Source organism: Acromyrmex echinatior, chromosome 1 (assembly GCF_024713525.1).
Source record: "Acromyrmex echinatior isolate Ae372 chromosome 1, ASM2471352v2, whole genome shotgun sequence".
NCBI classification, from domain to species: Eukaryota; Metazoa; Arthropoda; class Insecta; order Hymenoptera; family Formicidae; genus Acromyrmex; species Acromyrmex echinatior.
Genome location: NC_141852.1, coordinates 17,097,283 through 17,111,265, shown reverse-complemented (window position 1 = coordinate 17,111,265; position 13,983 = coordinate 17,097,283). Strand labels below are relative to the sequence as shown.

The 13,983-nt window shown below is 36.7% G+C and overlaps 1 protein-coding gene across 1 annotated transcript; it reads right to left on the bottom strand.

Annotated features, from left to right (window-relative positions):
- Positions 1–662: 662 nt before the first annotated feature.
- On the bottom strand, positions 663–11,345 carry LOC147911018 (uncharacterized). Its single transcript, XM_087405241.1, has 2 exons — positions 9,156–11,345; positions 663–8,537 (listed from the first exon to the last, which is right to left on the bottom strand). Exon 2 carries the CDS (start codon positions 1,204–1,206, stop codon positions 799–801), a length of 408 nt encoding a protein of 135 aa, XP_087261367.1. The 5' UTR covers positions 1,207–8,537; positions 9,156–11,345; the 3' UTR covers positions 663–798.
- Between the last annotated feature and the right edge of the window lie 2,638 nt (positions 11,346–13,983).

Below are 13,983 nucleotides of genomic sequence, written 5' to 3'. Positions count from 1 at the left end.
GTTTATATCCATGTTCATTTCCATGTCCATATCTATGTCCATTCCCATGTCCATTTCCATGTCCATTTCCATTTCCATGTCCATTTCCATTTCAATTTCTATGTCCATGTCCACGTCCATGTTCATGTCCATTTCCATATCCTTTTCCATGTCCATTTTCCATTTCCATTTTCCATTTCCATTTCGATGTTCATATCCATTTCCATGTTTATATCCATGTTCATTTCCATGTCCATATCTATGTCCATTCCCATGTCCATTTCCATGTCCATGTCCATGTCCATTTCCATTTCCATGTCCATTTCCATTTCAATTTCTATGTCCATGTCCACGTCCATGTTCATGTCCATTTCCATATCCTTTTCCATGTCCATTTTTCATTTCCATTTTCCATTTCCATTTCCATGTTCATATCCATTTCCATGTTTATATCCATGTTCATTTCCATGTCTATATCTATGTCCATTCCCATGTCCATTTCCATGTCCATGTCCATGTCCATTTCCATTTCCATGTCCATTTCCATTTCAATTTCTATGTCCATGTCCACGTCCATGTTCATGTCCATTTCCATATCCTTTTCCATGTCCATTTCCATGTCCATTTCTATTTCAATTTCTATATCCATGTCCACGCTCATATCCATGTCCATGTCCATGTCCATTTCCATGTCCATGTTCATTTCCATGTCCATATCTATGTCCATTCCCATGTCCATTTCCATGTCCATGTCCATGTCCATTTCCATTTCCATGTCCATTTCCATTTCAATTTCTATGTCCATGTCCACGTCCATGTTCATGTCCATTTTCCATTTCCATTTTCCATTTCCATTTCCATGTCCATTTCCATGTCCATTTCTATTTCAATTTCTATATCCATGTCCACGCTCATATCCATGTCCATGTCCATGTCCATTTCCATGTCCATGTTCATTTCCATGTCCATATCTATGTCCATTCCCATGTCCATTTCCATGTCCATGTCCATGTCCATTTCCATTTCCATGTCCATTTCCATTTCAATTTCTATGTCCATGTCCACGTCCATGTTCATGTCCATTTCCATATCCTTTTCCATATCCATTTCCATGTCCATTTCTATTTCAATTTCTATATCCATGTCCACGCTCATATCCATGTCCATGCCCATGTCCATTTCCATGTCCATGTTCATTTCCATGTCCATATCCATGTTCATGTCCATTTTCACATGTCCATTCGATGAATCGAGATTGCATTGTGATTTGCATCTTCCTCCTCGTTTTAATTTTATAAAAAAAATACATCGATTTTTGAAAACATTATTTTATTGTATAATTCTCGTTTTTAAAATAGAAAATTTGGTTTTAAAGTATAAAATATGATTTTGTAACTTCTTATTCGGAACGAGATCTATTTTACATTTCTCCCTGCTTATAGAAGTACTTTCCACATGAACCGAAGTGCATCCCACTTCCCCCCTCCTGTTTAGGGACGCACGATTTTCCACGTGAAGCAAGGTCCACCTCCCCCCTCTATCTAGAAACATATGATTTTCCGCACAAAGCGAGATCCAGCCCATCTCCTCCCCTGTCTAGAAGCATGCGACTTTCCACGCGAACCGAGGTCCACCTCACAATCAAATAAAGATTGGGTTAGGTTAAGATTAAATCGGAGTGGGGAAGAGACGGGCCCCTCCTCCGTTTACACGTGTTCTTCCCCTCTTTGCTTCTGGAGCAAAACAAGATCAACAATTATTCTATTTCAAATGGTTTCGTGCAGAAAGAATATACGTATGGGCGGTGGAGGGACGCTGCTCCTCCCCTTGCACCCCCTTTTCGATAATCCTAATCTAACCCAACTCTCATCTTCTTGTGAGGTGAATCTCGATTTGCATGGAAAATCGCATACCCCTAGGTAGAAGGGGAGAAGGAATGGATCTTGAAAGTCATTAATTCCTGTAAGTAAAGAGGATGGATTAAATTTTGTGTTCTATTTATGAAACTTATTTTGTTAGTAACTTTTTAACGAATAACTAGCACAGAATAAAACTTTCCGAGGATCACTCAGGACTCATGACCTTGACAATATATGTCGAAGTCATTGGAGATGAGTCTGTTGTTTCCAATATTTATCAAAAAAAATTTCTTTTTTGCTCTCTAATTTTTTTTAGTTTCACATATTCATTTTTTACTCTATAATTTCCTGCAAACGACATTCTTAACACGCGACGACTTAATTAGGTGTACATTTCTTCGATTTGTTTTTTTTTCTAGGAAAAGAAAAAGAACTACATTGATCATAAAAGTTTCAATTTTTCCACGCCGCCGGAAAGTTACAGATCGCTTTAATTAACGCGATAGCAAAATTTCGTTGAAATTTCCTTCTTATTTCCAGAAGTTCACGGATTCGATGTCGGAGGTAGTGGAAAAACTTATGCGCCGCAAGTACAGGAGGACTTCCACATCTCATAATTAGTGAGCGGCATTCTCAATTATTCTAATGAGCGTAGTGACGTCACAAGACTGAAAATTCCGGAGTATAATCGGCTGTGAATATTATACCGCATCACATCGATGTGATTCTTCCTGTTTCTCCTTTCCTTTCATTTTCTTCCACCATAGTTGGGAAATTTTTTAAAATATCTGGACACTTTTATGATAATTTCTTTTTGTCATAAGAATATGTCGATCATTTACAAAAAAAAAATCTTTAAAAAAATCTTAAAAGTAATCTTACGATAGTATTGATTGTCCTAAGATACATGAACAGGATTGTCACAAATTTCTAAAATAACATTTTCTTAATTTTTAGACAAAGTTTCATGATTTTTTTCTGATGCTTTCAATATTTTAAAATTGTTTGTATTTTCACCCGTCAAATTATTTTGTTGAGAGAGCAATAGTAATTAACATAAAAATGTTAATTACTATTGATTATTAACACTGCTTGTTTAATTTAATTATTAAGTTGGTAGTATTCCAAAAATTGTATAGATGTGATATGTGCATATTAAACTTTAAAGTTAATTTTAATTTTCAAAGTTTTGCAAAATTCTCTGACTTTTTTTCTCAAACCGTTTTTAATTTCTCTAATATGTTACTGACTTTTAGTTTTATAATAATCTTTTTCGACAAATCTCTGGATATATGTATAAGTGTACATACATACATTTTTGCGTTCACGTGACTTCGAAAGTCGACGCACAAATACAGCGCGCGGTAATAATGCAGCCATTATTCCTGATATGCAAAATAGTAGAATGCGGGTTACGAGATTAACGATGCCTGGCAAGCGAGTGTGGAGTTTACGCGCAAAAATCATAAATTATGTATGATAATGCAGTTTAGCTTAATGGTATAATAGTCTCGCCTATCTTGTACATTATTTATTTATAATTTTTATAATTACCGTTATTATACTTAATTCCATAAACTTGAGTATTAGAATGCGGCATGTAAAGCGTATTAATAAACATTTAACAAATGGAATGTCATAAAAAATATACATTAATATACATTAATAAACTTTTTTTATATCTAACAATTGATCAAATATTTAGCAATTATTTGGAAATATTTGAGTAAATAAATTTTAACAAATAATGATTTATTTTCAGATAAAAAAAAAATACATTTCTCTTTAAATAAAATTTTCATTTAAATGTTTTTACAATTTTAACTTCATGATTATTTATACAAAATTAAATTAATAATATTATCAAATCTAAAATAAAATCTATTTCCTTCTATGCATTGCAAACTATGCAATTTTTAATATTCCTCGAATAATAATTCTAAAATAAAATTGTAGTTGTTGTTATTCTTAGAAAAAAATAAAAAGCGTAGAAAGTGCCACTAAGAACTGAAATATAATACTATTATTGATTTCAGCGTTAATCGAGAGTTATGTGGACGAAAGTCACGTTCGCGCAACTTGGTCCTATGTTAAAGAATTTCGCACAGCCGACGTAAATATAGATACGTGCCCCCTAACGTTATGTTGTTCTCATCGACTCGACGAGAGGGATACGACGAGATCGAAGGGAGAGCTAAACAAGTACTCGCCGCCCTCCATGCAATGGTCGAGTAGACGTCGAGGGCATCGTAGCGGGGTATGAGGGTGAGAAAGGTTAACGCGATCTCCTGTGCGAGGGTGTACAGAATATTGATTCACTCCGGCGTTAGGAGTCTTTTAGTCCTGCAGGTATACTACGTGTCCGAGAAAGGGATACGTGAATGCACATATATACGCAAAGTATCGTGACATCATGGAAAAATATTTTAAATTATTTTGTTAAAAATAAGAAAAAGAGAGAGAACCTTGCAAAAGATTAACGCTTGCCAATTTTTAATACTTGATTACTTTTAAATATTTGTTAAGTAAATTTCAAGATTTGTTATTTCATTTGTTAAGTCAATTTAAATCGTTTAAAAAATTTTTAACACTTTATTTCTTTTTAAACAAGTAATTCATTTTAAATATCTACATGCTTAAATTTGGATTAAATCTCTAAAAAGTCATAACTTAATTGCAATCAACTAGAAATTAAATTTTTCGTTGAAAGAGAGGACATAAATTTGAAGTAAAAATGAATTAAAGCAATTGTATAATTCTATTTAAATATATAAAGAATAATAGTATTGGAAATTTTGTTAAAATATAAAGCAAATATAAAAGGATTAAATATTATAGGCTTCTATTTCGTTTTTCTTTTAAAATATGTAGTTATTCTATAATTTTTTTAAGAAAATTTTAATGACATTTATTACTTATTGCAGATGTTAAATATCATAATAATTATTGAATTGAAACCTTCAGAAAAAAAGAGAAAATCCATTTTTATTTAAAAAAATAATAAATTAATATTACAAGACAAAAATATTTATAAATACGCCAAATAATTTTGTAAGAAAAATGTTTCTATGTAATGACGAGACACCGTGTATAGGGGCGCACATGAAGCATACAATAACGACGTGAAATACTACCCTTCTGTTGCCAACCGTGCATCGATCCAACGAGCGACCAAGTTTCCTCTTGATATATCAAGAAACATCTTTCTCTCTCTCTATCTCTCTCTTTCTCTCTCTTTCTGTGCTCGTTTCCTTTCGGTAGTGGCTTCCTTTTCAAAAATATTCGTGAAAATGCGTAACGCGGACAGAGCACAAAATTATAAAAACGATTGCATCGAATATTGTTGCTACACATAAATGTATTCGATGTCGAGTGCTATTTCCATGTCGATCGAAATGCATTCGTTTGATGTACAGAAAAGTAAGAGAAGAGGCTTTAACCCTTTGAAACCTCAATAGTTTCAGTTTAGGAAAGCCTTTTGAAGTCTCTATTCTAGCGTAGCCTCTATCTCATCATTGAACTTTCCAAAAACTAATTGTGGAGCGAAACCATTTGAATTTTGAAGGATTACAAGATATTCTTTGGCTAAGTTATTTTTAATCATGTACGCTCATCAAAATCTATTTTGTTTCGCAACGCGTTTGAAAAAGAATAAAAGAAAATATTTAAGAAATCTTGGAGAAGAGAAGAATGTTGTTGTTGACGGTTTGACAATGAAGGTTTGATAATAATGTATTGTCAAAATTAAAAGCTTTTGATGAATTAAGATTTTAGAATTTAAATAAATAGAAAATTCGCATTCATCATTCATTAATAAAGGTTAAAATTTGAATAATAAACAAATTTTCTTTTTGAGATGTTTGATTGCCAAAATATTTTTAATAATGCTAAAAATTAAATTGCTAAAATTGATTTGGATTGGAATAAAATCGTTATTCAAACGTATTTTTGAGATATCCTAAATGTGTTTGAAGAGAGAGAAATATGCTTTCAAATTTTGTATAACATCACCATAAAATACGCAGAAATGTACATGGTACGTAATGGAATATGCACTAAAGGAAATATATACATAGTGGTTATATGGCGTCACGAAATAGCAGAGACACATTTGATAAACCGAGTGCACTTTTTATGAAGCACTATCCGTACTTTACTCGAGAATCCTTCTCTTATAAGAACATTTCAAAAAAAAAGGATGAATTGTCTACTTCAATATATAGCAGGTACAACTGTATATGATTATTTATTATTATATATATATATCCATACTTAATAATTATACTTATTCATTCGCGAATTGGTACGTTCTTTTTGCATTACTCTCTACATTTCAACTTTTAATTACAATAACTTTACATTTTCGAGCTTTAATTTGAAATTAAATAGTAACAGTCACAATGTGTCATCAAATTAATTCGCGTTGGTTTTACAAAAATATTTTATCTCTATATTTTCGAATTTTCTTATTAAAAAGTAAAATATAACTCGTGAAACACACACAGAATTCTATTATTACCACATTAGGTTTAATAAAATTAAAATTCGTAGCATTATTTTTATTTATTTATTTTTCTATTTATTTTTTCTTTCCATTTGCATTTTTGCTACCACACACTATATAACAATTTCTTAAAGAAAACATGATAGATTTCTCTTTGATTTTCTGTGCGAAAGAAACTCGAGCAAATACATTCCGCGAACGAATCCTCGTTTACTCGTTGCGTCAGTTGCCGCCGTGACGTTTACCTTGTGCCAGAACTCGTGGAATCGGCGTTTCTCCGTTTCGTTCTAATTTATTGTCAAGTGCAGCGTGGCGGCCATGAGTCATACGCCGCCGATAAGAATGAGAGAGAGAGAGAGAGAGAGAGAGAGAGAGAGAAAGATCAGGGCGGACGTTCACGCACATTGTATGCTGCGTTGACGAGCCTGCGTGAATGTGAGCGCTGCCGGACAACGCCACGGGGTAAACAAAACGTGCCTCTTAGCGAGGGAGCCCGAAGAGTGCAACGACCTGCGCCATTGTGACGTAGCTTTCGGATCAGCTGACGGCATGGAACGCGTCGTTTGCTTATCGCGCGCGCGTTTGTCCGGTTTACGACGTTCTCTTTCCGAACGAAAATGCTTACGTTTCTCAAGATCATGCTCGTGTATCGTGTATCATAAAAATGCTTTAATGTCAAGATTGCTTTACCCCAATATAGAAAATATGTGTCGAGGACTATCACGTAAAATTATATGAAAGACTCTAGTGGACTTTAAGATACGTAGTTGATATTCCAAAGATTATCAGGTTCTCTCTTATATCTCTTTAAAAGTCAGTCAATAAAAATCACAGTCTTTTCATATCGATTACATTAAAGAATATGATTTTGATTGATTGTGAAATAAATATTTTCGGAAAAAGAAAGAAATAGGAATATAAAAAGACAACGTGCAGTTAATTATGAAATAATAAAGTTCATATTAAATTGTTTTTTTTTTAGAATTCACACACTATCGATGTTGCTTATTTAACAACATACTATTAATGATAAAGATATTATTCAATAAATGATCCATTATACAATATTTGAAAATCACAAGCTATTTTATCAAAATTCTACGAGAGAAAGATACATATAATTTCGTCCTGTATATATACTATTCACTCTAATTTATACTGTGTCTCACTCTATAAACTTAATTAAAGTTATAAAGTGAAACAGTATAAGTTAGAATAAGTATATATATATACAAGAAGAAATTATACAGAATATTCCTCTCTCGCAGAATTTTGACAAAATGGCTCTTAGCCAAACTCTGATATAAGGTTTCTAATCATATCCCATAGTAAAGATATGCGAATAGTGCCAGAGATATTTTTATAAATACTTTGAATTTATTATCCAAATTTTTAGAAATCTTTTATAAATAAAAAAGTAATAAATGTAATGTATGTAGCGAGCTCTAAGAGTAAATCTAATAATAAGTGAATTAAAAAAAGAGTCAACATGGATATTAATATTACATTAACAGATGGCTTTTTCTGGCTTTGTAATTCATTAATTTTTTAAATTATTTAGATTTTTATAAAAAAGAGCGCTTTTCTGCGACAATTACTAATCAAACAATCTCCTCTGCAGATAAGGATTGCGTTCCGTTACGTATTTATTACAAGTACCGAAAATCTATAGTTCATCTATAGTTAACATATCAGTATTGGCAGTGAATAATGGAATGCAGTCAAGAAGTTCAACAAGACACGCATCACATCATCGTGTACACTGCTCCAATTTTCGTGAGCGAACGTAAGATACTCACGAATGTCGTAACGTCTGCATTACGCGAACGCTGAGAACGTTGGGTTAGGTTACGTTCTCGATAGACTCCGTGTTGCAAAATAGGGGCGTTCGCTTTCACCCTTGCTCGACGGCGCGCATTAATTAGGGAGGAAATTTTAGGCACGTTATCGTTCTCGATTTTTATCTGCATCTTCATCTACTCCGCGATCGCCGGTGCTTTTTCCACGTTAACCGGCGCTGCGCATCGATTCGAGTGTGTTCGTGACATTGATCCCTTACCTTCGCTTACACCAGATCCCGTCCGGACGTTGTCCGTCCCTGCTTCTTTTCCCTTTTGCCTTCGTCTCTCCCTCCTTTGGTTCCTTTCGCCACTGTGGATTTAAATGCCTTTGGCGACACTCCTACTTCGAGGGTCCTGCCCAAACATGGAAATGCCTTTTGTCGAAGCTTGAACAGATGTGATGACACAATCTTGGAAGAAAGAGAGAGAGAGAGAGAGAGAGAGAGAGAGAGAGAGAAAGAAAGAGAGCATCCAAGAGAGATGGCCGTTCAACAGAGAGTGAATCCGCTCGTCCCGCTGGCAGCCGAATTTTCTTCCAGGAATTTCCTTCTATACGTTTCCAGCCCTCATATTTTATTCCCTGTGTCATAACAGCGAACTGTCGGGTGCGAGCGAGACGGACATACGGCGTATATACGTGTATATGCATACGCATATATGTATACGCGTATCTATAGAGACAGACCGCCGATCGAGCGAGCGGCTGAGACGGAGTAGATGATGGAATCACTGTATATGCGATAGATTCGGCGAAACATCGCGTCGCGTCGTCGCTGGAGCACTCGACGACACGTGTGAAGTTGCGTGCACGACACGGATAAAAATAAACGCCTTGCACCGAGACGAATCGCCGTCGCCGACTTGGTGGACGGCGGACGATGGCGATGGCCCCGAGTGCGCGCCACGGCCGACTCCATCGACCGACGCCACTCGGTATACGGCACAGCCGTTACCGACGGTGTGAATACTCACATGACGAGACGCGAGACGATCGACGATATCATATTAACGGGTCCTGCGACACGAATGAGACGCGCGAACGGATAGAAACGAACGACTAAATGCGGACGGCCGTCTGTAGCACCGCCGCTCACAGGTCGGCCATGTTGAACTGGCAGCTGGCTCGCCGCTGCTGCGCGGATGACGTCACAGCGTGTTTTCGTCACGTGACGCGCCAGGTCTGTACGCGCGCGAGCGAGACAACTCGTCTATTCGGGCGATTTAAATTTCATTTTTTGAAATAAATTCTTTACGCCCGTTTCTATCAATGTAGATTAATTTTGATCTCAATTCAATTCTTAGATCGGTATTCTTGGTCAATTTTTATATTTAAGATTGTCTTAAGTACAGTTTTAAGATATCATGAACCAGTCAGAGAGCTGCATTAGTATCTGAAGACATTACTTATGACTGTGAATATCGATCTTACTCTTCATCTTTTTTTCATTCTTAGAACGGGGAAAGATAAAGAGTTAGTTGAATCAAGATTCAAATTAAATTACATTGGTAGAAACGGACAATATTTGTTTTATAATGCTCGTTAGCAATAGTTAGCATTTGACAAGTTACTTTACAAAAAGTAACTTGTTACTGTAAAAGTATGTTCTTTTTTTTTTAAAGAAACTCGTTCCTGTTACTGATTTTAAAAAGTTACTTGTTATCATTACCGTTAAAAAGTAACGAGTTGTTACAATTTCTGTTATATTTTCATCGAATTTTGATAAACTGTTTATAATGGCATTCAACTGTCTTGGTCACTAATCGACCAGTTCAATACGAAATCTACAGTGGTTATGATGGTTATGGTTACACATGACATGATCAAATATCAAGATCTGAATATAGATCTTCGCATAATGCATAAGAGAATTAAAAAATTATAGTTCTTTATTTTGTGGAAGGAACAGATTAATTTGTCATTTTTTTATGCGTTATGTAAAGGTTTGTACTCTGATCTTAATTAACTTTCTTCTTTTACAAATTGTTTATGTTCTATATACACATATTGCATGTATAAAAAAAAGTAACAATAAAAGTAGCGATTATGTTCGTTATCATTATTCCAAAAAAATAAAAAGATGTAACTCATCGTTACTCACATTTGGAAAAAAGTAACGTAATAATAACGACGATATAACGCGTTACTTCCTAACTCCGGCGTTAATATTATTAAACTGCTTGTTAATTTAATTTATAATTTATTACGTACTCCAGTTCCAGTTATGGATTATGTTTCAAGACAAATAGTCAGCACGCTGTTTGCTTGAACTAGAAATTTTAAGATTCACACAAAAATATAATTACGCAAGATCTGTTTTAAGCGAACATATCTTTTTTGCTTATTTATATTGATCATATTTCAGTCTATTTTCACTTATTAATGTTGATTCCTTAAATTCGATAAGTATTAGCTCGATCAAAAAATTCGATATTCGTTTTTTCTTCTGTCATTCTGAATTGAAAAGAAAAATATCATTAGACTTCTAGAATTATATATGTAATAAACTTTATTGACGTGCAAAATATAAATTTATAACCAAGAGAGTATAAAATTAGAATACCTTAAAAGGTGAAACCCCAGTAATATTGCTGTTCGTGAGCTTACACTTTATCATAATTAGTTACCACACGAAATCAAGTATGTATCTGATAAACTTATAATTATAAAAAATGAAAAATGAAAAATGATATATATGATAATGAGTAGAGACTTTAATATAAAGACTGATTATAAAATAGTATAATAAATTATATAGTTAGTAATCTCTTCAAAATCATTAATAGTAACTACAGTATATTGTTAATAAACTAATTAAAATCAAAATTTATTGCCGAATATTAGCATTTCGTACATATGATTTATCACAGTATGAATAATTGAAGTATTTTGCGTTACGCGATAATTCATGTTTCACTGAAGTTTTCTCAAACATTTCACCTGCCCCAAAAATTGCGACTGTAAAACGTCTTCCGGTTTATCGCCAACCGCGTAAACACACAAATTCTCCAGCTACCATGGCAGAAAAAGAAAACTAAAAAGTAGGTTAAGAAGAGAATGGAAAAGAACAGGGAATTCCTATCAGCGAAACGGTTTCTAGTATTCCACGAGCAAACAAACAAATATAACTTTTATTGTAAAAAAGAAAAAAGTTTAACTTAAAAATCTAGATAATTAATTATATGTAAAGTTTCTGAGTATGTGTGTGTGTGCGTGTGGAAGATATTCTCACGAATACGTTTATATTTCCATAGGTCTTTTGAAGAAAAATAATTTGCAGGGAATAAAAATCTTGATTTTTCATCTCATGAATTAAAGTCTTTATACATATATATATAAGCATGTATATATATTTTTTAAGCATTACTGATATATATATATATATATATATATATATATCAGTAATGCTTAAAAAATGTATAACTTAAATTACTTGTAATAAACATAAAACATTTAATTAATTAAATTTATTTATTTTGCCAAACGTTGATAAAAAATAATGTGAGCTTCTTTAATTTAAATTAAATTAAATGAATCTTGCGGGCCCAACTATATAAAGTAATTTAAATCATACATTTGGGTCTGTAAAAACCTGTTATCAATTCTATAAAGTGATTTAAGTTATACTTTTTCCAATAACACATTACTGACTAGTAAGAGTTATACAATTTATATTAATTAAAAAGTACATTAATTAATTTCAAGAAATCAAAATGACATACCAAAAGAATGAATAATAAATATATTTTAATAATCCAAATTTGTGTGTAGAACACAAAGTAAATTTAATTATTTGACATTTTTGAGATTTCAAACAGATTTAATTATAATTAAGTGATTCTAATAGATATGTCAGCTCTCCTGGAGAGTTAAAGTATAAAATACATTTATCTCAAAAACATAAGCAAGTAATATCGAAATTTATCATCGTTCCTGCCGAGGAAAACAAAAACACGTGTTTTTACAGAAAACACTTATTTCTTTAATCCGCCAGAGAAAACCGGGGCTTGTACGTGGCATGTTACGTGGATGCGTGTGTATAGCGCGGAACGCGTGTGGATATGCGTGACACGATACGCTGTGTGCGTGTTGCGCGCACAACAGAACAGAACAGAACAGAAGAGAAGAGAAGAGAAGAGAACGAGAAGAGGAGTAGAGGCAAAGGCGGCAGTTCTCTCCAGGCGCCCTTCTCTCTTCGATCCTCGGCAACATATCTTCCCTCTTGCGCCACCCGCGCGCGCGACCCCACACGCCTCGCGGTCGGTACTACGGCCCTAAGCACCCCCTCCGCCAAACTCTTCTGGCCATCCCAACGGCACTCTCGTGCGATGGATAGCAGGAAAGTGAGGCGAGACGCGACGCGACGCGACGCGGTACTCTGAGGAGTAGAGGCGAAGAGGGAAGAGAAACGAGAGAAGAGTAGGGAGGAGAGAGAGAGAGAGAGAGAGAGAGAGAGAGAGAGAAAAAGAGAGAGGGAGAGAACGCGCACTCTCTTGGTTCACGGCTTGACGGGGTTAGGTGGGGGAGCGGATCGTAGCATAGCACGGCGCGGTGCGGCGCGGCGCGGCGCGGCAGCGGGAGGAGGTTTAACCAGACGGGTGGGAGGGAGCGCGCGCGTTCGGTGGGGGGGGAGGGTGTACGGGCCGCGGGAAGGAGCCGTGCCTCCCTGCCGTCCGCCCGCAGTGCGCGCTACGCGATATCACTGACCGGTCATGTGTGTGTCACTCTCACGTTCACACTGGTACCGTTCGGAGTACTTGGTTACCGCGCTGGTGGTGTTGCCACCGTTGCCGTTATCGTCCGCTGCCGCGTAGCGCGCGGCGACGAAAAGTGCTTCTACACACCCGGTGCGCGGCTCCCGGAAGTTGAAAAGTGTGCCCGGTCGATCTTGGTCTCGCGCGCGCGGACGTCAAAACAGTGGGAGACGGAGAGAAGACGCGAGAGAATCCCTTTCTTTCACTCCCTCGCGTCGTCTTCTCGCAGTCCTCGCAGTCCTCGCGGCAGACGTCGCGCGTCGTCGACCGACGACGCGTATATCATCGTTAATTCGAATATAAGAGCGCACAGGTGGAGAGACGCGCGGATTCCTTTATTGCCATAGGGACGCGCGCGCGCGCGCGCGCGCGCCGGGAAAGAGCAGTGGGAAAACACCATCAAGTTAGGCGCGAACGGTGATCACGCGGACAGAGAGAAAGAAAGAAGGAGAAGGTATAACTGTTTCAAGTTGCGCGAGAGAAGTCTCCTATTTACATTTTCACGTAAATAAGTGTCTCGCGCGCGTCCAGACGTGCAAACAGGAGCAAGGAGTGGCTGCGGATTGTGTTGGTGAGGAAGGAGAGAAAAAGAGAGAGAGAGGGGGAGAGAGAGAGAGAGAGACGGCAGCGAGGGAAGGATAACACGAGTGACCGGCCGTCGTCTCATGCCTCATGGTCCTGTTGTTCGATGGCTCTTCGTGATCTTCGGCGGGAAAAAATCGGCCGCGGAGTAGTGCTTTGTGCCGTCGAGGAATAGTGATCGTTCGTTACAGGGTCCATCGTCGCGTCCCCTCCCCCCACAGTGTGTTCTTGCGGTGCGTGTGCCTGTTGTTGTTTTTCTTTTCTTTTCGGGGGCGAGGCACGCTCCTCGGAGGATAGAAGGAAAAACCAGGTCGGCGTCAGGGGGCCGGGAGAGTGAAGTGAGCGTGCGAAAGAGAGAGAGAGAAAGAGAGAGAAAGAGAGCAACGAGAAGACGGAAGAGGAGCGGGAACGGTGGGGGAGGGAGACTGGGGGCGCCCGTTCGCGCGGGGGAAGGGGGAGGGGGAGG